Genomic DNA, 20,191 nt, shown 5'->3' on the forward strand with positions numbered 1-20,191 from the left:
GAATCCTTTGGATCGAATTTTTTTTCCATCCATGTATCCAAAGGGTAAATGTGACAGATGTTTCGCGACCTTGAAAGTTGCACAAACATACGACAGAGTTCGCCAGGTATTGGTCCAGTGCAGCATCTTCCGACTCTGATTCTCTCTTCAGGAGAATCGACGAACTAAAACGGGGTAGTTTTGGATGCAATCTCTGCGCAGGACGTTCCAAACAATAAACGCGTGCGTGCTCGCCGAAACGATATCGCTACGTTAACGCAGAATAATTTCGTTAAAAAAGAAAATTATCCTATCGAAAATTATCCTTTTGGAGAATTATAATGGGAAAAGCGATAGTACGATTTCATAGATAAAAATAGAAATCAAATAAAATCGAGAGAGAGAGAGAGAGAGAGAGAGAGAAAGAGAAAGATATTTTTATTGAGGATCCAAGCAGGGCTATCGCGTGTCCTTCGATGAAAATAAAATGGCAGTGATTTGGACCGTTGATTACAGTCGAGATGAGTGACATTATCATAAAAGGACATGATAATCTAAAAGAATATTTTTAAGAGGTTCCATCCTACGTTTTATTTTCTAGAAGAGAGAGAAAGAGAGAGGAGAGAGGAGAGAGAGAGAGAGAGAGAGAAAGAGAAAGAGAGATAGAAAGTAAAGATATCATTTTGCGCTAAGATGGCTTACTACGCTCTCGTACGGAAAAAATGTTGCTGACTTTCTTCTCGTGATATAAGAAGAGTTCGAGGATCCTGCGCGGTCGCACATGACGGGAAGGCGAAAAGAAAAATAGTCGGTAAGTATATTAGTATTTTATCGATCACGTCAGGTCGCGTTTCAATGATTCGTTAATTGTGTTAAATTATACGGACGTGAATTTGTAGATAAAAATATTCATCAATTCAAGATCGTGGAAAGTCTCGGGACTTTTCGGAGAGATGAGGTCGTACGACGGGGAGAGTAGTTCGACCGAGGACGATGACCGTAGAGAAAGTATACCTTCCGAAGCTCATTTACAGCAAGGATCCTGGCAACGTTCTGCGTCTCATCCTACCTGGGCTTGGGAACATCGTGCTGCTGTAAGTTGAGAAGAGTTGACGACACTCGTTTAATACATTCTATGTATTCTTGTCTGATGCATTGACATTTAACAGCATCCATTGGCTCCACCGTCGACAGCATCCCTCGAGTCTATGTACTCCACACCGGGAGTATCTCATCCGAGTGTTTCCGGGCCACCAACGAGTTACTCGACCACCGAACATCCAGCGTCAGCGGCAGCGGCTGCGGCGGCGGCGGCAGCGGCTGCGGCTGCGGCGGCTGCTCCAGGACGTAGGACTCCTTTGGGGGCCGTAGGTCTTGGTGGATTTTATTTTCAACAGCAACCACAACCACACGCTTCGTCGAGCGCTTTGTCCGACGAAAATAGGCCTGATCACGAGAGGTAACGAAACGAGAGACTTCTTTTTCCACGGTTTTTTTCTTTTTTTTTTTTTTTTTTTTTTTTTTTTTTTTTTTTTTTTTTTTTTTTTTTTTTTTTTTTTTTTTACCATAGACCAGGAGCATCCAGACTCAATTGTCCGCCAAAATCAAAGACCACTCGTCAAGGGAAAAGCGTTCGATTGAATATAAATGCGAGGGAACGCAGAAGAATGCACGATTTGAACGACGCTCTGGATGAACTTCGTTCGGTCATTCCATATGCTCATAGTCCGTCCGTAAGGAAACTGTCAAAAATCGCCACCCTTCTCCTGGCGAAAAATTATATTCTGATGCAGGGTAATACTTTTCCAATCGATAAAAAACAAATGACATTTATTATATTAATTTACCGTACATACGTATGACGAAAGCGATAGTGAGAGACGATTTATATATTCCCTTTTTGATAATCAAGTTGCGAGACCAAATGAATATGGAAATTTTAGGAAACGCGTTAGAAGAGTTAAGAAGAGTAATAGCCGTCTTGCAATCGCCCCACGCTCATACCACGGCTTTACCACCTACGCCTGTCTCCTACGATCTTCTTCAAGGATTCCCTGGAAAATTGTTTCAAGGCGTACAGGAAATGCAAGGACTTCCTGCGGGTGATCCACAAGTTGTAACGTCAGGCGGTCCACCGACCGACGCTACCGTTGCCAGTGGAGAATCGAATTAATATTTTTTTAAAATTTTCCTCGACTCTTTCATAGACATATTTCATACATTGATAGGTGCGATCATTGGTCGAACGAGACAAAATTCTATATATAAATTAGATTTCGTTTTGATATATCGAAATGATCTTTCGACTCGCGCGAACAAGTTGATCTCTTAATAGAAATATAAATTGAAAAAGTAGCAACTATATATAATGTAATGTAAGGATTAAGCGAACGAAAGTATTAGATGATAAGTTTTAATCCGTTGGACGAGTAACTCTAACGTAAAATCTCGCAAGAGAAGATTTATAATTTCTCTTCGATTTCGATTTAGATAAGCGCAGGTAATTTTTCAACGATATTCGTTCAAAAATTGTTAAAGAATAATCGAGAGCACATCGAGGGTTGGGTCATACTATCGTTGATAGCCTTAAGACGAAAGTTAGCGAAAGTATTAATAATTAAGAATAAGAAGTATTTTCTAGTCAAAAGGAAAACACCTAATCGAGCAATAAGATGACGTGCGTGATTTAGTCTTTCTTGTCAAGGGACAAAAGTCATGCAGGACGATAAACGAAACTTTAAAGTCCAGCCTGCAACACGATAGTCAATATAGGATGTGATATATGTCGAGGTATTCCAGTCATAGAATACATAAAGATATTAAATATTCATATACATACATACATATATATATATATATATATATATAAAATGCATAAATATATTTAATAATTTAAAGGAGCAATCAGTTTACAGCTTATTTATATACGCAATATATTTACTAAGAGTTTATTGCATATATTGTGCCAAAGGGTGAATCTTTTTATTAATATCGTAAAATTAGCGAGCAAAAAAAATCCTTGTCTGCGAATTTGTTATAGAAATCTTCATTAAAAGGCGTAATAAAGGTATAAAATAAAAGAGTTTTATATGTACGAGATAACTTTGCAAAGATCTATCGGTAAAATGAATCTTATAAGAAAATCTCTACCTTATCGACGCATCTGTCGATGCAACGTAACGTAGTTCGAACGTTTGGCCGCAAGTGGCGTAATAACGAATAGAAAATTTCTACGTTATTTCTTAGCAAAAAGGAAAACCATTGCACCTGGCAAAATGTGATGACCTTTTCGTGATGTTGCAGTTAAATAGATTGGCGCGAATCGAACGTAGAAACAATCGAACAGCTCGGTCGATCCGTATCTTTTGATAGTCGATAGACGTAGATCAAACTCGAAGAGAGGAAAAACTAAGATACGTGTCGCGCAACGACAATATCCACGCCCACGCCAAAATTCTCGCAGAAAGGAAAACAATCAACGGGAAGTAAATTTTTCAAGTGGTCTCGCGCGAACATTTCAAACGTTTCGAGTGTTCCACCGTCAGAGGACTCTGCGCTACTTACCTGTCACCTGAATTTTTACCTGTGGCTCTTTCGCTTTTGACCAATCGGACGTTCGACCCTGGGCCCTGCCGTCCCCCACTCCTCGACCTACTGCAGCCGTCCCCGAGCACGAAGCTATACGTAGTTCAGAAATTCCTGCACCGTAAGCGCGAAACGATCGTCCCATTATAGCGTTCCCACGCTTCCTCTTCTTCGATCGTGATCCGTGTAAAGTGTGAATCTTTTGGAGGAGAAAAAAAGAAAAAGAAAAAATAGAAGGAAACGTCCTTCGAGTGGATCGGGGAAAAAGAGGTGAGTCGAAATAGAACGTAGCTAGATAAAAAAATCATGGGGCTTAGTAGGTTGAGGACCGATCGAGAAATCGATTGTGGTTGGTCAGATCGGTAGAGGTCGTTTCTTCGAAATGGCCTCGGCCGACCCCGAGGACTACGTTCCTTCCTTGGCGACGCCAAGAAAGGATATTTTTACGGCTAGGAAATAACCAGGGCACCTACTGACGCGTCCCTTATCTTATCGTTTCAATTCATACGCCCTTCTTTTTCGAACAATCTTTCCAATTTCTTATCTTATACAAGGTGTCCTCCTTTGCTCAATCTTTTTTCCTTTTTCTTCTCTCCCAACGTTTCCTAACGATTTCAAAAGCGAAGTCTAAACAAATCATTTGAATAATAGCATCGCGTCGTTGATACGTTTATCCCGGTAAATCGAATATTCGTCGATATTCGGAAAGAAAGGAATATGGATGAAAATCCAAAAATGATTTTGCGTCGACACAAAAGTACGCATCATCGACGCCGATGCGGCCAGTCGAACGGTACGGCGGATAAGAAGCTATTAATATATTTTTGCGTCGACGATGGAATTTGTAGCGCGATCAAATTTTATCTTTTGTCTGTATGTGATTTTCGAACGGACGTTTGCTCTTTTTCCCCCTCCCCCGCCTCCCTCCCCTCCCCCCCCCTCATTCCTTGACTTTTAATACCGATAAAAAATAATAATTTTCCAATATTGCAAAAGGATGTGAAATCCGTGCCTTATCGTGAGACAACACGATATAGAAATCGCGCAGCGTTGCAGGTTTTCACTTTTTCTTTTTCCTTCCTTCCATTCTTGGCATAGATCGATGACAAAACGTTTATAAATATTTCCATTACCATTTCCTCGAACCAATTTTTCTATTGCCGTGATTAAATTATCGAATGTTCCCCGATATTTCTCCTTATTCCAATAAAGATATAGGATAAAAATGTTCCTAGTCGAGGAATAACAATGACGAGTGAGACACAAGGTTCGCGGTTATTCGCCAAGGTGTCGATCGTCGATACTCTCTAACGAGACACTCTTCGATTATCAATTGTTTCACACGTGACAACTCGATCACGCGAATAACTCTTGCATTATTATACGCGAGCATGCTACAGGATCGCGAATGAGCGTAGAAATAATAAAAACGTTTTAATGCCTAGTACGAGGACGTAAATAACGCCTAGCCTAAGATATAGAAAGGAACCTTTGACATCTCCTGACATTTAGTAAATTTGTCTCGATAAAAAATCTAGTATACTTATTTTTATCAAAAATAAATATTAATATCTTCGTAGGGTAAATCTATTTTTGACTCGGCAATGTTCTTTCATGATTTTTCATCGCCTTATATGCCTTGTCATCGTTCTCGCTGGCAAAACGATTATTTCACGCACGTGGTACACGAAGGGGGATATACGATTCGCGTCCTTAAAATCGACGCTTTATTTGCGCTATTTATTTTATTGACGTCAGCATCAATACGTTTTAAGATAAATTCCTTGCCCTTAGATGGACACTATCGAGTTGATTACGCAATAGCAAGGTCAGTGTCCAGAGAGCGTTGATCTATTTTTAAGCGTGGAAAGCGCAGTCAAAGTTCCTCCTGCAACTCAACACAACCGGGATTGAGATTGCGAAATCGGTCGAGCTCGCGAGGAATGACGGTCAAGGTGTCGTCGTCATAAACCTTCCATTGTACGTACCATCGTACAAAATTTATCATCGTCCGTTCATCATTATGTATACGTAATTGTTGCGTAAAAATAAATAATTATATACTTATTCGAAACTAGAGAAATTCTTCGAAAACGAATAAGATCATTATCTCCTTTTTCACAGCAAAATTGGGGTATTATTTCGAATAATTCCTTTTCGTTTCGTTCGATAGAGAAGAAGAAATTTTCAAATGTTTCGATCGTTTCCGACCAGCTCGTCACGTCGTGTATCGGCTTGCGAGTCAAACTCAGACAGTCGGCGCCAACCGAGCGACTGTGTTTTCCTTTAAAGCGAAAGAATTCCAAAGGCCTCGAGTGACAGTGGCCACTGTATTTCCTTTCTTCTTTTCTGTATCTCTCCGCCGTATATACTCTTAGGTCGTTACCTGACCTTTCCATCTTTCTAAAGACCTCCAGTTTTTTTTTCTTTTTTCTTTTTTCTTTTTTCTTTTTTCCTTTTTTCCTTTTTTCCTCCCTTTTTCTCAATTTTGAAACTCAATTCGAAAGCTTTCGAAAGACAATTATATCTCTTCGCGTTCTTTTCGAGGCTAGACGATTTTCTTTCAATCTAGGAAATGATCAAAATCGGTGATGATCATCGAGCTTGGCTCTCTTGAACGTTTGCGAGGGAATGAATACAGAGTGGAAGAGCCGGTTCTTCGCGAGTTGAACATTGAATCGCGCATTCCGCCACTATTACTCTATTGTTGAGTTCGTCGTCGGGACTGGAAGAGACATACGGATCATAGAAATTAATGCGAGACCGTAACTCGTTGACCAGCCTCAAGATGCCATACCTAAATTACGATCTACGTAACGTTTATTTATACGAGGATCGCAATACGATCCTCGTATTTGTATTCTAGTCCAATAGTATTCGTTAACATTGTCATTGATTATCGAGTAAACATTACATAAATCGTATACATCTACAATTTCGCTCTTAAACTAACGATAGCTCTTTTACGTAATATGTATTTCGTTTATAATCCTCGCCATCTATCGTTTGAAAATTAATAAGAAATCGTATTCAATCCGATGGAAAAATATTTTTTTCCAACGAAATGGAAAATTTAATCATCGTCCGCGTAGTTAAAAATGCTGATTATGTTTCGTTAAGCGAACGACAAACGTAATTTTAAACTCGATAGCGCTTCAACGGGGAAGGTAATAGGTAAAGCGATCTACGAGTGCCAAAGTCCATCGACGATTCTCTTTCGCTTCTTGCCAAGGAAAGGAGCTGTTGCTGCGTCGGCATCTGAGACAAAGCAAATATGTTCTTCTTGGAAGGTGGAACGAGAGATGCAAATATGTGTGCGCCGATAAGGAATGAGCCGATAAGAAAAGTTAGAACGTATTTTCTTAAAGAAGAGAGGTAGAAAGAGACATTTTCTTTCGAAACGCAATATCGGGACTACAATGCCCTATCGAATAACATTTTATTTTATTAATTTATCTATATGCACTTTATCTTTTCACGTCAAATAGAAAAGATTCTTCGCTTTTCTTTAGAACGAAACGTATGCATAAAGTCTCGACGTTAAACGCGTCCTGTCACTTAATTGCAAACATCTCGACGGTAACAGAACGTTACGTAAATGCCAATTACGATGTAAAAATATTTATGAGACGAAACGAGAGCGACGATGTAACGAGCGTTAGCTCGTTCGAAAAGGGATCGAAGAATAACTCTTTCCTGATATTCAACGAGTATTATTCTTTCCTATTCGTTCTCAACCGGTTGAAAAAGCTGTCGACCTCTCGCCCATTCCATTCGCCAGTCAACCCAACGTTACAACGACTGAGAAATAGATACCGTGGATCATCGACACACGGAGCTCCTGTGTGGAAGGAACGAAGGCGATTCGTCATTCGAGACGTTACATTTCGCAAGTTTGCCTCGACCACGATCATTCTCTATCGTTCCAACTAAGACAGCCAGTTAATATGGCTTATCTCGAGATTCGAACCGAATATGATTCGATCGAGGTTTTTTAAGTAGAGACTCTCTTCGCTTAGTTTCGAAAATATCGCTACGGAAGATTTTTACAGAGGCACCTTTGGATCGAAAGAGGGCGGGGGAGAGAGAGAGAGAGAGAGAGAGAGAGGATGAGCTCTCGGAGAAGAGACCACCTGTGCTCGCGGTCAACGCCGCGACACAGGGGTAACTTTACCCTGCTCGCAGGACTTGGAACTGTCGAGATTTTTGAAGATCCGAACAAAGGGTCCAGCTGCTCTCGGTCGACCCTATATTCTTGATACCACCTCTGCTTCTACCTACCTTTCCCGTCTCCGTCCTACAGTTATTTACCGACTTTTTATCTTCAAATACTTTTCTACCTGTCAACTTCTTCTTTATTCAAACGGCTTGAAAATAACAAAATAAATTGAATGTTTATCATGTATTTTTCCTCGCTTTCGTTATTCCGATTAATATGAGAACCACGATTGATAAAGGATAAACGAATAAGCTCGATCATGATGCACCTAAAATCGTGTTATCTAACTTGATAAAGAGTGATCATTGATATCTTTCAATCGTGTTTGTCGATTCGCGTTGTTGAACGTTTCTTAAATCGTCGAAAAAACGCGAAAGCGCTCCCACAAAACGGATGAAATTTCATCGATACCACGGTACACGTATCACCTGTATTTATTCATTCTTTTTTGTTTTTTTTTTCTTTTTCTTTTTCTTTTTCTTTTTTTTAAAGCATCAAATAAATTATCGCCATATTGCTTAATGACGAGCGCTAGACAGATAACATCTTATCGAGACCATTCTTTAGCGTATTATCAATTTCTTATTATTGTTATTATTTCTTCTTTTCCCTCTTCATGTACTCGGACGTACGCAATAGTCACATCGTTTATACTTTCCCAAGAGACATTCTAGTATTTTTCACGTAACAAAATCAACTTTTATCTTATCTCCTTTGGCAAACGCAATTTAAGATCGTATGATCTCTTAAAAAAAAAAAAAAAAAAAAAAAAAAAAAGAAAAAAAAAAATAAGACACGGAAAAGAAGTAGAAATATGAAAAGTTTAACAAGCTTTGCTTCTTCCTACGATCGACGCTAGTACGTAGTTAATATGAAATCGATCGTGCGTATAAAAAAAAAAAAAAAAAGAAAAGAAAAAAAAAGAGGAAAAAAAGGATAGCCTTTCTTCGTGGTAATTCGAAGCTTCGATCCTTCTTCGGGGTGCTTCTTCCCATAGTCTTCCATTTCTTTCTTTTCTACTCCTTTCTCGCGTTACTAAGAAAAAGAGAAAAAAGAAGACAAAAAAAGAGAGATGCTACACTTCCTGCATAGCATCTTGCGTTCGATGATAGGATTATCCTGTAAATCATGCTGTAAATCAAACCGATTAATTTGAACGGATTCATAAAGTATATACCATAAAATACGTAAAATCATGATTTTATACTTGAGCTCACCAGGAAGTTGTTATTATCGACGTTTCTTATCGTAGCTTCGAGATAACTCGGTGGGTGGCTTTTTCTCTTAAACAATGAGTCCAATGTTCTTGCACGCATTAAAACGTACAATTAATATATTTTAATTTGTTTTAATGGATTTTCTTTTTTCTTCGCAGGATACGAAACAAAATGAAAGTCCCAGCAGCTCTGCTGCTGAGCATCCTGTGCTTGTTCTTGTCGACAACAAGAACGAGCGCAGCTTTGGCATCGAACTCGAATCTGCCTAATCAACTCATTCGAGAAGATAGTTTTGCGCCGAATGAATCGTCGAATGTTAAATATGACGCTTCGACGACCGTACCAGACGGACTGGACAAGAAAGTCATATTATCGGAATACGTGAAACCATTCGGCAATCTAAAAAAAGTACTTCTTCAAGAGATTCATACTTTGGACGAGAATACAAATGATCGTCAACCTAATGATCCCGTTCTTCCAAACGTTCGTAATCATTTTTAATATAAATTCATAAGAATAATGAGATTACTTCGAAATATATCTTGATCTATACAGACACACGTATGCATGTATAGATTATGAATATACATTAAATTTTGTAATTATAGGCTCAGGTTAAGCTGAAAAAGGCAACATCCGCGCTAACAAAATCTATCAACGTGAATGGAAAGGAGAAAATAAATGGTACGGAAACGAAAAATCCCGTTTTCAATAAGTTATTAGAAGTCGAAGATATGGAATACGTTGGAAATTACAATGGTCAGAATTCTGACGATAAGAACGATAACAGTGACGAAGCCGAAAACACGGACAGCGAATATATCGACGATTACAACGAAGACGATGATATCGACGATGATCTTGAGGAGGACGACGATGACGACGACGATGACTCGACCAATTGTCCCAAACATTGCAAATGTATGGGACATTACATCGCTTCGGTAACGGCAACGTATGTTTCATGTTATTCGTTTATCTAGCGATAAGTAGTTATCGGGAAACGCCGTAAGGATTTTTCTTCATTTATATTAAAATTTCACAATGCACACTCTGTTCGTTCCAAAGAGAATAAATATTTCTTTTTTTAACGCAGGTGTACCAAACTCGTTGAACAACAATCTTCTGATCCTATCATAGGCGGTTTGCGATTAGAAAATGTCGGTGAGGTTCGTCTTGGTCCGCACGCATTAAAATCCCGTGGACTGCAACAGTTGGGAAATATAAAGATCACGGACACTCGTATCGTCTATATCGATCGGACGGCCTTTGACGGTATCTCGTTCCTCTTTTCCGTCAATCTTACAAGGAACGCGCTTCAGGACATTCATCCCCAAACCTTCCAGAATAATTCGCAGCTGAGTCTATTGACCATTTCCGGAAATCCCTTGAGATACGGTCAATATTTCAAAGGGACGAAACATTATCTCTTCGATGCACCTACCATCACCGAGCTCGTTTTTTCTAACAACGGTTTACCAAAATTGCCACGTACGGCTTTTCAAAAGATGCAGAGCTTGGAGTACATCAATCTAAGTGGAAACAGACTGAAGGAAATCGAAAAGACCCTTTTTGATCCGTTGAACAATTTGCTCGAGGTGGACTTGTCCAATAACTTGTTGAACGAAATCTCAGTCGAGCTCTTCAATAACAATTCCTTGGAGACTCTTCGTGTCTCTGGTAAGCTTATCGTAGCGAAACTACGTCGCTCGATTTAATCTATTACCAGAAGAGTTAATAGTATTTTTTTCTTTTTTTTTTTTTTCTTTTTTTCTTTTTTTTCTTTTTTCTCTTTGATAAAACGTGTTGATTTTCTTTGTTCGTTTTAGGAAACAATTTATCAACTCTAGCTAATATAAGAGCTTCGGAATTGACAACGTTGGAGGCGGCCAGAAACAAAATTAAGGTTATAGCGAAAGACGACTTATCGGGTGTACCACTTTTGGAACAATTCATTGTTAGTTCGAATGGAATGAAAAGAATACATCAACATGCGTTCATGAATCTCGACCAATTAACGTATCTCGATGTCAGCGATAACAAATTGACTTCTTGGTCCGAACATCATCTCAGGACTAATGCAAGATTGCAGGTCTTGTTAATGAACAATAATCCTGACTTAGGAAGCTTGCCTGTTTTCAAAATTACTGGCTACGAATACAACACGTACAGGTGATTGTCATTGTCTCTGAAATATTATTTGCTTCTTCATTAATAGCCTTATCGTTTTTAGCACTTATCGTTTGGAATGTTCGAATTGTGGTTTGGAACGATTGGAGCCACAAACATTCGACGACATGCCGGCTTTAACCAAACTGAATTTATCCAAAAATCGTCTTACCGGTTTACCTAACGATCTTTTCAAGTTCCTATTTTCTCTTCAAGAGCTTGACCTTTCAGAGAACCTAATAGCAACCTTAGAACCAAATATGTTCCGTGGTGCTGTCACCTTGATGAAAATTAATCTCTCTGGTAATCCTTTAGTAACTTTGCAAGTTGCTCCATTTATGCTGACGCCTTCGCTTAACAAGCTCGACGTGAGCAAATGCGAGTTGGAAAGAGTCTGGAGCGAGGCTAGAGTTCCTTTGAAGAAACTTCGGTAAAAATCTCGAAATATTATACTTAAATTTTTAAATGAAGATAAGTAATGAGAAAGTCCAAAGATTTAACATATTAAATTTATATTGCGAATCGTTAGATTTTTATCGGTTAGCGGCAACTTACTGCGACGAATCACTTTGGAAGAACTGAAGGCCATGCCGAAACTTTCAGCCTTGGATTTGTCACATAATCCCTTGGACTGCGACGAAGATTTTAATACGGCTGTCGAATGGTTAACCGCTCACGGTATTACACCCATCGAGATACGCACGTGAGATAGAAGCATTCTATATTTATTGATTCCTCGATCGTTCCTTTTTTACTTTCTTTCTTTCTTTCTTATGTTCGTTTAATCGTTTTCGACAGGCACAGTATTTATGGCGATAACATGGATTACTCTGACGCGGAAGGCATCACGCAGTGGAAAGATTTAGCGAAAATCGTTTGCGATGGTGTCGAGGATGGACCACCGTCTAGAACGATACCTACCCCAATAAAGTCAAAAGTCATCTTTCCGAGATTACTTGGTGACGTAGAGAACACGAATTCTCTTTTAAGCGGAGATCTCGAAGACAACGAGGTAAGGACCAAATATAAAAATTAATGCATTTTTTTTTGCATGCGCGATTAACGCCTCCTCAAACGCCTTTTCAAAACTGTAATTGAATTAATTCAAATCGCTAATTTCAAAAGCACCTTCCATTTTTTACGTCTATTCTTTCTTCAGGATTTAAAAGCATTCGACCATTTCACACAATCGGACGATGACGACAGAGCATGGGAGGAGAATCAATATACAGAATATGGAGATTATATGATGGAAGCATCAAGTTATCGACCATGGTACAGTAATGCACTTTGGCCTATACTAACTGTCATCGTGGTGACGTTAATAATCCTTTTATTGGTTGCTCATGTGGCTATCACTGTGGCGAAACGTCGCGGTCGTAGTCCAGTCATCAGACCACCGATGATCCTTCGTCAAGGTCTCGTCGATAACAAAAATTGTGGTTTGGTTTACAAGCCTCTTCAAGAAGAAATTGCAACTCCTCATATGCCTAAAAGAGGTAGCTTTTACTCGAGCAGTACCTTCCATTACGACAAGATCGTACCCGAGAGCGTATAAACGTATTAATATTCGTTTAAATAAAAGGACTAATTGAAAGTCAATTGATAAATCGATAAATGTGAAATAATCCAATCGATAGGATGAACATGAAAAAGGGTGGTATGTTTTTATGAATTTATTAGCGTTTTTATTAGATATTACAAGTATTTTACTGATCGAATTATTTTATCCGTTCGTCGAAGACGAAACTCTTCCGTAAGAAAATACAAATGAAAATGATTTCGCGATACCACGAAGAATCGCGAATTTTTTAGTGCCTTTAAGCATTTGTGCTTTCGAAATTTTTATTATCAAATAATTACGTAAAAGAAGCAATCGATCAATCGTATAATTGAACGAACATTCGTATCCTTAAGAGATAGACGATGTGTTTTGCCTTTTAAGAGTACAAAGGCAATCGAATAAATCGATGGGAAAAACGCAAGTACAAGATATGTTTGGGAAGACGGTGTCCACGATTAATTAATTATACATGTACATTTAATTAATAGCGCATACTAGTTACTTTCGATGTGGTCAGTGTATCATAAGAGAGTGCAAGAATGAGGAAAATAAAAATTATAATGCAAGCTCGAATTCGAAACGCTGCCATAGTAATATATGCAAACTGTATGTTTTTTTAAAAGTTCGCAGTTTTTTGATCACTTTAACAAAAACTGTTTTACAAATAACGAAAGAAAAACTGCTCTATCGTAATACGATATTAAGACTAACATCTTATAGAACGAATGGGTACACTTTTATGTGCGCTACTATATTCTGTAAATAATATATAACGTTTTAATAAAAATTGAAATAAATTAAAAAATAATCAAAGTAATTTTTCCCTTCTAGTTTTACATATATCACTGGAAGATTATTTAATGAATGATCTTGAATTGATATGTAATATGCGTACAAGAATATTTACATATTCAATGTGCAATGACGTAAACTCGTATCAATAAAAAAAAAACTGAAACGAGCTACAAAACTGAGTCTTGTTACAATTCTAAAGTATTTAGTTTCTAAAAGTGTATAAACACGTAGAAGCGTGACAATTTATCTAAAACTGAATGATCTTTAACAAAACAACATTATTGACACGTCCCTGTAATGACGCGGAACGCGTCTTACGCAAGCTAGATTGCTGGAATTACAAATGATAGGCAAATAACAGAGAAGGCAATAAGCAGATCGAACAGCAGTCGTCGTAAAGTCGTCTGAACGAAGAGAAATACGTTCCAAGTGATTCTCCGTTATTCTAATTTTTCTCTTTTTCCGCGATTTCTCCTGTTGTTCTTTTTTAATTTTTATTTTTATTTATTTATTTACTTCCCCTCCCCCCCTCCTCTTCCTTCCTCCCACCACACCCCACCCTGCCCCTCAAGAATTAATTCATCTCACGGGTTAGTCTGTATTTTTCCGTGATTTTGAAAAATGCTTCCCAGAAGGCGAGTCGTCGAGCTGCTCCAAGTTATTTCGTCACAATCGTAAGTTATTTTTTCGCGTCGCATTAATCTTTATTAATCATTCGAAATATATTTCAATAAAAGAATTCGAAATAAAGTGATTATTAAAAAATTATTATTTTGACGTAATTAGATGCAGATGTCCAGCCCATGGAAATCCAGGAGGTATTACGCCAATAATCGAACAGAGTAAAGTCCGTAGCACTATAGCCAATTCGATTCCGTTAAAAGAATATGCGTTCGAGGTAAAGTTTAAGAGTCTATAATTGTAATCTGTTTGTTTCATTGAATCTCAATTTCTTTGCTGATAGCTACGGAATAGTTGATCGATCACGTCATGTAGGAGTAAGAAACGAGTGTTTCAAGTACAAGTAAAAAAACCTTCCAATGCCTCTAAATAACGTTTGTTTTGTATCGTCTATCCGTGAAAACAGAATGAGAGAGATAAGAAGAGTCTTTGATGTTATCTACGATTCAGATGACCCACTATAACAGTATCGGCATGAGCCAAACGATGCTCCTTGTGTATACTGATTGTTTCATTACCTTTCGAAGTAAACATCTGTTAAATGATATAGTATTAATGTTTGATTGTATGATCTTCTTTCTTTTTCTCGATAACATTCAAATATTCGTTTCAGATGGCTTGCTCGACTGTTCGTTATGGCATCGGAGTTACAAAAGAATTGGGACACGATATTCAGAATTTAGGTGCGAAGAAAATTTGTTTAATGACCGATCCTAATTTAATCAATCTTCAACCAGTAAAATCTGCGATCGATAGCTTAGCTAAGCAAGGAATTGAGTTTGAAGTTTACGATAAGGTACGAGTGGAACCTACGGAAGAGAGTCTTCAGGATTCGATAGAATTCGCAAAACGTGGAAAGTTCGACGCCTTTGTTGCGGTAATTATACATCATTTATCGTGGTGCTTATAAAGAAGTTGATAAAATAAATATTTAAATATTGTAATCATTGATAATAGGTCGGAGGTGGATCAGTGATGGATACGTGCAAAGCTGCAAATCTTTATAGCAGTGATCCCAATGCTGATTTCTTGGATTATGTTAATGCACCAATAGGAAAAGGAAAACCAATTTTAGTCAATTTGAAAGCGCTCATTGCGGTACCAACGACTACGGGTACAGGTTCAGAGACTACCGGTGTATCTATCTTCGATTATCGGCCTCTTAAGGCCAAAACTGGAATTGCAAACAGGCAAGAAGCTAATATTATAAATGAATTTGTTCGGTGATTAATTATTATATTTGTTGTACTTTTTCTTCAAACAGAGCTCTAAGACCTACCTTGGGCCTTATCGATCCGAACCATACATTGAGTTTACCACAAAGAGTTTGTGCTTATTCTGGCTTCGATGTACTTTGTCATGCTTTGGAATCGTTTACAGCAATACCATACACGGAAAGGACACCATGTCCTTCCAATCCGATTCTGCGACCAGCTTATCAAGGCAGCAATCCTATTAGCGATGTATGGGCAAGATATGCGCTGCGAGTAATGCGCAAGTAAGTATTAAATATCTTTCTTCCCCCTATCCATATGTTTGTATTATTCTTATCGTATATATTATATTATAGATATTTTGAGAGAGCAGTATATAGAGAAGACGATCTCGAAGCTAGAAGCAATATGCATCTAGCTAGTACCATGGCTGGTGTTGGTTTTGGAAACGCTGGTGTCCACCTTTGTCATGGTCTTTCTTATCCCATAAGCGGTAACGTTCGTAATTTTCAACCCGAGGTGAGCTCGTAGGTATTGCTTATTTAACATGTGATCATTTCATTCTTCGCAGAATGAAATGATTTACTAATTAATGAAATTCCGCAAGATAAAATTACGGCACATCGAAATTATATATCATTTTATTATCAGGGATATAGCAAGGATCATCCTATCGTACCTCACGGTCTCTCCGTTGTTATCTCGGCGCCAGCTGTTTTCTCATTCACCGGTAGTGCTTGCCCAGAAAGACACCTAGAGGCCGCAGAATTATTAGGAACGGACATTAAGGGAGCAAAACGAGCGGACGCTGGAAAGATTTTAGCTGATACCGTAAGAAAATATATGCATGTAATGAAGGTAGAAAATGGTCTGACAGAACTTGGCTTCGAGAAAGAAGATATTCCTATTCTGGTGCAAGGAACTTTACCTCAGGTAAAAGTCACGTTCCTTGTTTATTTTTATCTATTAAAATTCAAAGAGGAAAATAAGATAGAGAGTTTGAAAATGTTTTGAAAGTATGCGTGATTTATTGGTCACCATACTTATGTGGCAACATATATAACAATTTCGAAGATTAATACATTCGTTGCATCGTTCACATCACAAGTTATCCTTTACAATTTTTAATCTTTATTCGTAATCTCTAAATAATCATTTTCTTTTTTTTTTCTTTTCTTTTTTTTTTTTTTTTATAGCATCGGATTACAAAATTAGCGCCACGTGAACAATCAGAAGAGGATCTAACGAAATTGTTCGAAAATTCATTCACAATTTATTAAACACGGATGCCTTCTCAATATCGTACATCATATTTTCGTAATTTTATACATTGTTAATAAATTGTCACGAATAAAAAAGAAACCATTTTTGCAGACGATGGCAATTATTGTTCCTTTTCATATATGTTTCTTATTCGATTAAATAGGATATAATTATAAAATTAATTCTTATTATTATAATCCAATTATCTGCCTGTTGTACAATCGATACGATATTACATAATCGACACTGTAAGCTTGAATATATTTACAGTATTTATAATAATACAATTAAAAGTATTACTATAAATATTTGAATTGGAAAAACATTAGAAATATCCTTAATACGATAATCTTACTTATTAATAATAAAACGGAATGAAAAAAGTGCCTTGATTTTCTTCGTTCCACTAATAAATATTTTCTTGAAAAATTCTTACTTTTATAATACACATACATACATAAACAACTTATTTGTATACAAATCTATTCATAACTGCAACATATTTTTTCATATACCACGTTACATATACCATTTACTTATAATTAATAATATTAGAATTTGATTTTAAAAAACTTGAATGTTTAATTTTATATACATATTTTATTATCATGAAACGAATAACGGTGGACGGAGAACGTGCCAAGAAATTGAAAAATTCTAAATCGGTATTAATATGCACGATTTGAACGATAATTATTTAAATATTGAATAAAAAAATTCTTACGAATACTTCACGAACAATATACATGAGGGTCAATGGATTAAAAAATTTAAAGAATTAGTACATTTTTATGAGTGTATCAGTCTTATAAGAATGTCGCAAACTTTTTAAATTTCTTAATGCCATTGGCAAATCAACTTTGTTGATAAAAAATTGATTTATCCTATGGTACATTGTTCGTTATTCGAACTTATGATGAATTTTTAAATTAGCAAAGCTAATTTTTAATTTAATCTATAAGATGTCTTAGATTTTCAAACCGCATTATGCAATAAATCCGATGAAAATGGCCATTTTTGTCTATAACACTCAATATATCATTTTCCACTCATAAATACTTTCACATCCGATTCTAACAATAATAATAATAATAATAATAATAATAATAATAATTACATTGATAATATATAAAATAAAAATAAAGAGAGAGAGAGAGAGAGAGAAAGAAAGGAGACAGATTAATTGACATACGAAACAATACATTTGTGGTTCGATTGTATCGATCACTGACGTTTCGAGCGTCTGATGATCCTTAAAAAGCGACCCATTACAAACGCAACGGATAAGGACGTCGAGACAGTCGAAACTTTGACAGATGATCTTATATATATATATATATATATAGAACAAATTGTAATTGACATCGATTTTAAACACACATAAATAAATAAATAAATAACGAGAAGAGAAGCTCACAGTTCGTCGGTTAACAGCTCCATCGCACGTTTTCGTCCATGTTTGTTCCAAAGAACATGAGGATGCTTACAACCAGATACCATACGTGCATTTAATTGGAACCATTCGTATTGCGTGGTATACGTTTCATTCGTGAAACCCTCGAAAAAATCTATTATCCGATAAGAATTTTTCTCGATGTAACTTTGAAAATTGCTATGTTCTTTGTAATTTAAACCGCGGATCCAATTGTTGAAGGAATAAAGAGCTCTTGCCTTATTAACGTGTCCATGCAAGGATAAGTTTGCCAATGGTGGAATCGTGCAAATTTTTATTGCTGAATTCGAGAAGGCAAATTTATATTTTAATATTTTCAATAAATATTCCATACTCTTGATTAAATCGTCGAAAGAAGCACCCTAATAAATTTAATAACAACGTTATCCGGCTTATTTGTCACCTTATTATTACAAAATTATATTGTAAAAGGTTACCTACGTTATAAATATCAACAGCTCCCAACATTATAATAATTTGATTGGATATACATTCCACGTCTTTTAATCTTTTGATACAATCATTTATCGTTTGTCCCGATATGCATAAACCGCAACGGAGAGCCATATCTCCTATAAAAAATGACATATTCTTTAAAATTAATTTCTTCTAATTGCAATATTCTTTGATTTACGTTTTCTTTCATATATCATTAATAAATTGTTACGAATATAAGGGATACTTTTGTAAAAGATCAAGCAAATGAGAAAGAATTAATTACCTATGTAGCGCCATACTGGTAGACCAAGATTTCGTATGACCAATTGAAGAAAAAAATCGTCTCCTATAAGCTGATGACGGAGGAGAATAGGCTCGTAAATAGTTTTCTAAAAAAACAAAATAGTTCCTTGATAATATTTCATTTTCATTTATCATATATAGGAGAGAGAGAGAGAGAGAGAGAGAGAGAGAGAGAGAGAGAGAGAGAGAGAGAGAGAGAGAGAGAGAGTAACCATTGATACGAACCTCTATTTGTGAATTACATTTTTCAATGACTACAATATTGTTGTGTTCACTATCATATACTTCATAGGACAAACATTTGTTATCTCTTGTACTCTCTGTAACATATAGGGAATGCATTTACAAATTTCTTTTTTAGTGATATTCGATTAATAATGCAAAAATATATATTACCGTAATTAGAAGAATTTAAATTTAAATTCTGATTTTTTTTCCGCCGTTTGTAATATTTTATATTATCACTGAACCAAACTTTGTTTCTATCTTCATATTGTTCATCTTTACTCGTATTTGTATCATTATGATTAATGTTATTATAGCAACTTGAAGGATACGTTGTAAATCGTTTGTAATACTTTGACTATAAAAATACACGTAGAGCGAATGTACAATAAATATTAAAAGGGATTAAATATCTATTTTATCGTGATATGATTCATTAACTTACGTTAGTTGCCTTGTAATCTTCCTTTTGTTTCTTAATTAAATCAACAATGTGTTTAATTTTGGGATCGTTTACAATTAACGTTTCTTCCCCATTTAATTTTTTAATAGTCTTCAATCCGTCTACTTTGCTTAATAAACTTCGCAAACTAGAAAATCCTAATCTCGTATAAGGAATTGGTTCTCCAACGATCTTCTCGAATTCATCTGTAAGAAAAAACGTATATATAAAATTAATATAAACGTAGTTAAAGTTTCGATTTTGTACAAGTTGAGTAAATATTCTAGTGTTAAATGAACACTTCGATACTTACTATTTAAAGATCTAATTGGTATACCCCCTTTTTTGGAAATTAAACAAGACTTAATTAGCGCGATAGTTTCCTCCATTTTTGAAAATATACTTTTAAAATATTGATATATTATATGTCATGATCTCTTGTAATAATTGATTATTTAATGACACAGGAATTAAAACCTTATCGTTCAACGACGGAGAGAAGACTAAATCTTAAGCTCTACGAGAAATCTTCTTAATCCTTAAGACAAACTTCGGACAAATTCAAACGTTCTCGATTCGTAGAATCGAGAATAGAATACTTATAAAAACTACCTCTTGTGATTCGTAAACATTTTCTTTGAGCT

At 36.4% G+C, this 20,191-nt stretch overlaps 4 protein-coding genes across 9 annotated transcripts; 3 read left to right on the plus strand and 1 right to left on the minus strand.

Annotated features, from left to right (window-relative positions):
- The first annotated feature begins 190 nt into the window (after positions 1-190).
- Positions 191-3,834, plus strand: LOC124949073 (class E basic helix-loop-helix protein 23). 2 transcript variants are annotated; one of them, XM_047493612.1, is made up of 5 exons: positions 191-790; positions 879-1,073; positions 1,149-1,438; positions 1,550-1,773; positions 1,923-3,834. In XM_047493612.1, exons 2-5 carry the CDS (start codon positions 933-935, stop codon positions 2,150-2,152), a joined length of 885 nt encoding a protein of 294 aa, XP_047349568.1. In that variant the 5' UTR covers positions 191-790; positions 879-932; the 3' UTR covers positions 2,153-3,834. The 2 variants fall into 2 exon arrangements, with proteins under 2 accessions (XP_047349568.1, XP_047349569.1); XM_047493613.1 differs by having other exon boundaries at positions 902-1,073.
- Positions 3,678-13,538, plus strand: LOC124949070 (insulin-like growth factor-binding protein complex acid labile subunit). Of its 2 annotated transcripts, none has more exons than XM_047493605.1 (9): positions 3,678-3,834; positions 9,159-9,483; positions 9,609-9,955; positions 10,097-10,680; positions 10,830-11,172; positions 11,219-11,599; positions 11,699-11,872; positions 11,968-12,181; positions 12,329-13,538. In XM_047493605.1, exons 2-9 carry the CDS (start codon positions 9,172-9,174, stop codon positions 12,725-12,727), a joined length of 2,754 nt encoding a protein of 917 aa, XP_047349561.1. In that variant the 5' UTR covers positions 3,678-3,834; positions 9,159-9,171; the 3' UTR covers positions 12,728-13,538. The 2 variants fall into 2 exon arrangements, with proteins under 2 accessions (XP_047349561.1, XP_047349562.1); XM_047493606.1 differs by having other exon boundaries at positions 3,679-3,834; positions 11,234-11,599.
- A 142-nt stretch (positions 13,539-13,680) lies between these two features.
- On the plus strand, positions 13,681-19,532 carry LOC124949071 (probable hydroxyacid-oxoacid transhydrogenase, mitochondrial). Of its 4 annotated transcripts, none has more exons than XM_047493607.1 (8): positions 13,723-14,202; positions 14,315-14,426; positions 14,823-15,086; positions 15,167-15,399; positions 15,474-15,707; positions 15,780-15,942; positions 16,075-16,356; positions 16,620-19,532. In XM_047493607.1, the coding sequence occupies exons 1-8, from the start codon at positions 14,150-14,152 to the stop codon at positions 16,701-16,703; spliced, it is 1,425 nt and encodes a 474-aa protein (XP_047349563.1). In that variant the 5' UTR covers positions 13,723-14,149; the 3' UTR covers positions 16,704-19,532. The 4 variants fall into 4 exon arrangements, with proteins under 4 accessions (XP_047349566.1, XP_047349563.1, XP_047349564.1 ...); XM_047493608.1 differs by lacking the exon at positions 13,723-14,202 and adding an exon at positions 14,493-14,735; XM_047493609.1 differs by lacking the exon at positions 13,723-14,202 and adding an exon at positions 14,616-14,735.
- On the minus strand, positions 16,430-20,059 carry LOC124949072. The gene is made up of 7 exons (XM_047493611.1): positions 19,861-20,059; positions 19,551-19,753; positions 19,277-19,463; positions 19,106-19,200; positions 18,861-18,966; positions 18,581-18,711; positions 16,430-18,501 (listed from the first exon to the last, which is right to left on the minus strand). Exons 1-7 carry the CDS (start codon positions 19,934-19,936, stop codon positions 18,100-18,102), a joined length of 1,200 nt encoding a protein of 399 aa, XP_047349567.1. The 5' UTR covers positions 19,937-20,059; the 3' UTR covers positions 16,430-18,099.
- Positions 20,060-20,191: the final 132 nt, after the last annotated feature.

The sequence above is a fragment of the Vespa velutina genome, chromosome 5 (genome assembly GCF_912470025.1).
Source record: "Vespa velutina chromosome 5, iVesVel2.1, whole genome shotgun sequence".
In the NCBI taxonomy this organism is placed as follows: Eukaryota; Metazoa; Arthropoda; class Insecta; order Hymenoptera; family Vespidae; genus Vespa; species Vespa velutina.

Coding starts and splice junctions, on each gene's coding strand:
- LOC124949073 (XM_047493612.1), top strand. CDS start 933: ATGAGGTCGTACGACGGGGAGAGTAGTTCGACCGAGGACGATGACCGT. Junction 1,074..1,148: donor CTTGGGAACATCGTGCTGCT/GTAAGTTGAGAA, acceptor GACATTTAACAG/CATCCATTGGCTCCACCGTC. Junction 1,774..1,922: donor AAATTATATTCTGATGCAGG/GTAATACTTTTC, acceptor TGGAAATTTTAG/GAAACGCGTTAGAAGAGTTA.
- LOC124949070 (XM_047493605.1), top strand. CDS start 9,172: ATGAAAGTCCCAGCAGCTCTGCTGCTGAGCATCCTGTGCTTGTTCTTG. Junction 11,173..11,218: donor TACGAATACAACACGTACAG/GTGATTGTCATT, acceptor CTTCATTAATAG/CCTTATCGTTTTTAGCACTT. Junction 12,182..12,328: donor GAGATCTCGAAGACAACGAG/GTAAGGACCAAA, acceptor TTCTTTCTTCAG/GATTTAAAAGCATTCGACCA.
- LOC124949071 (XM_047493607.1), top strand. CDS start 14,150: ATGCTTCCCAGAAGGCGAGTCGTCGAGCTGCTCCAAGTTATTTCGTCA. Junction 15,087..15,166: donor AGTTCGACGCCTTTGTTGCG/GTAATTATACAT, acceptor CATTGATAATAG/GTCGGAGGTGGATCAGTGAT. Junction 16,357..16,619: donor TGCAAGGAACTTTACCTCAG/GTAAAAGTCACG, acceptor TTTTTTTTATAG/CATCGGATTACAAAATTAGC.
- LOC124949072 (XM_047493611.1), bottom strand. CDS start 19,936: ATGGAGGAAACTATCGCGCTAATTAAGTCTTGTTTAATTTCCAAAAAA. Junction 19,464..19,550: donor AAGATTACAAGGCAACTAAC/GTAAGTTAATGA, acceptor GTATTTTTATAG/TCAAAGTATTACAAACGATT. Junction 18,502..18,580: donor GAGCTGTTGATATTTATAAC/GTAGGTAACCTT, acceptor TAAATTTATTAG/GGTGCTTCTTTCGACGATTT.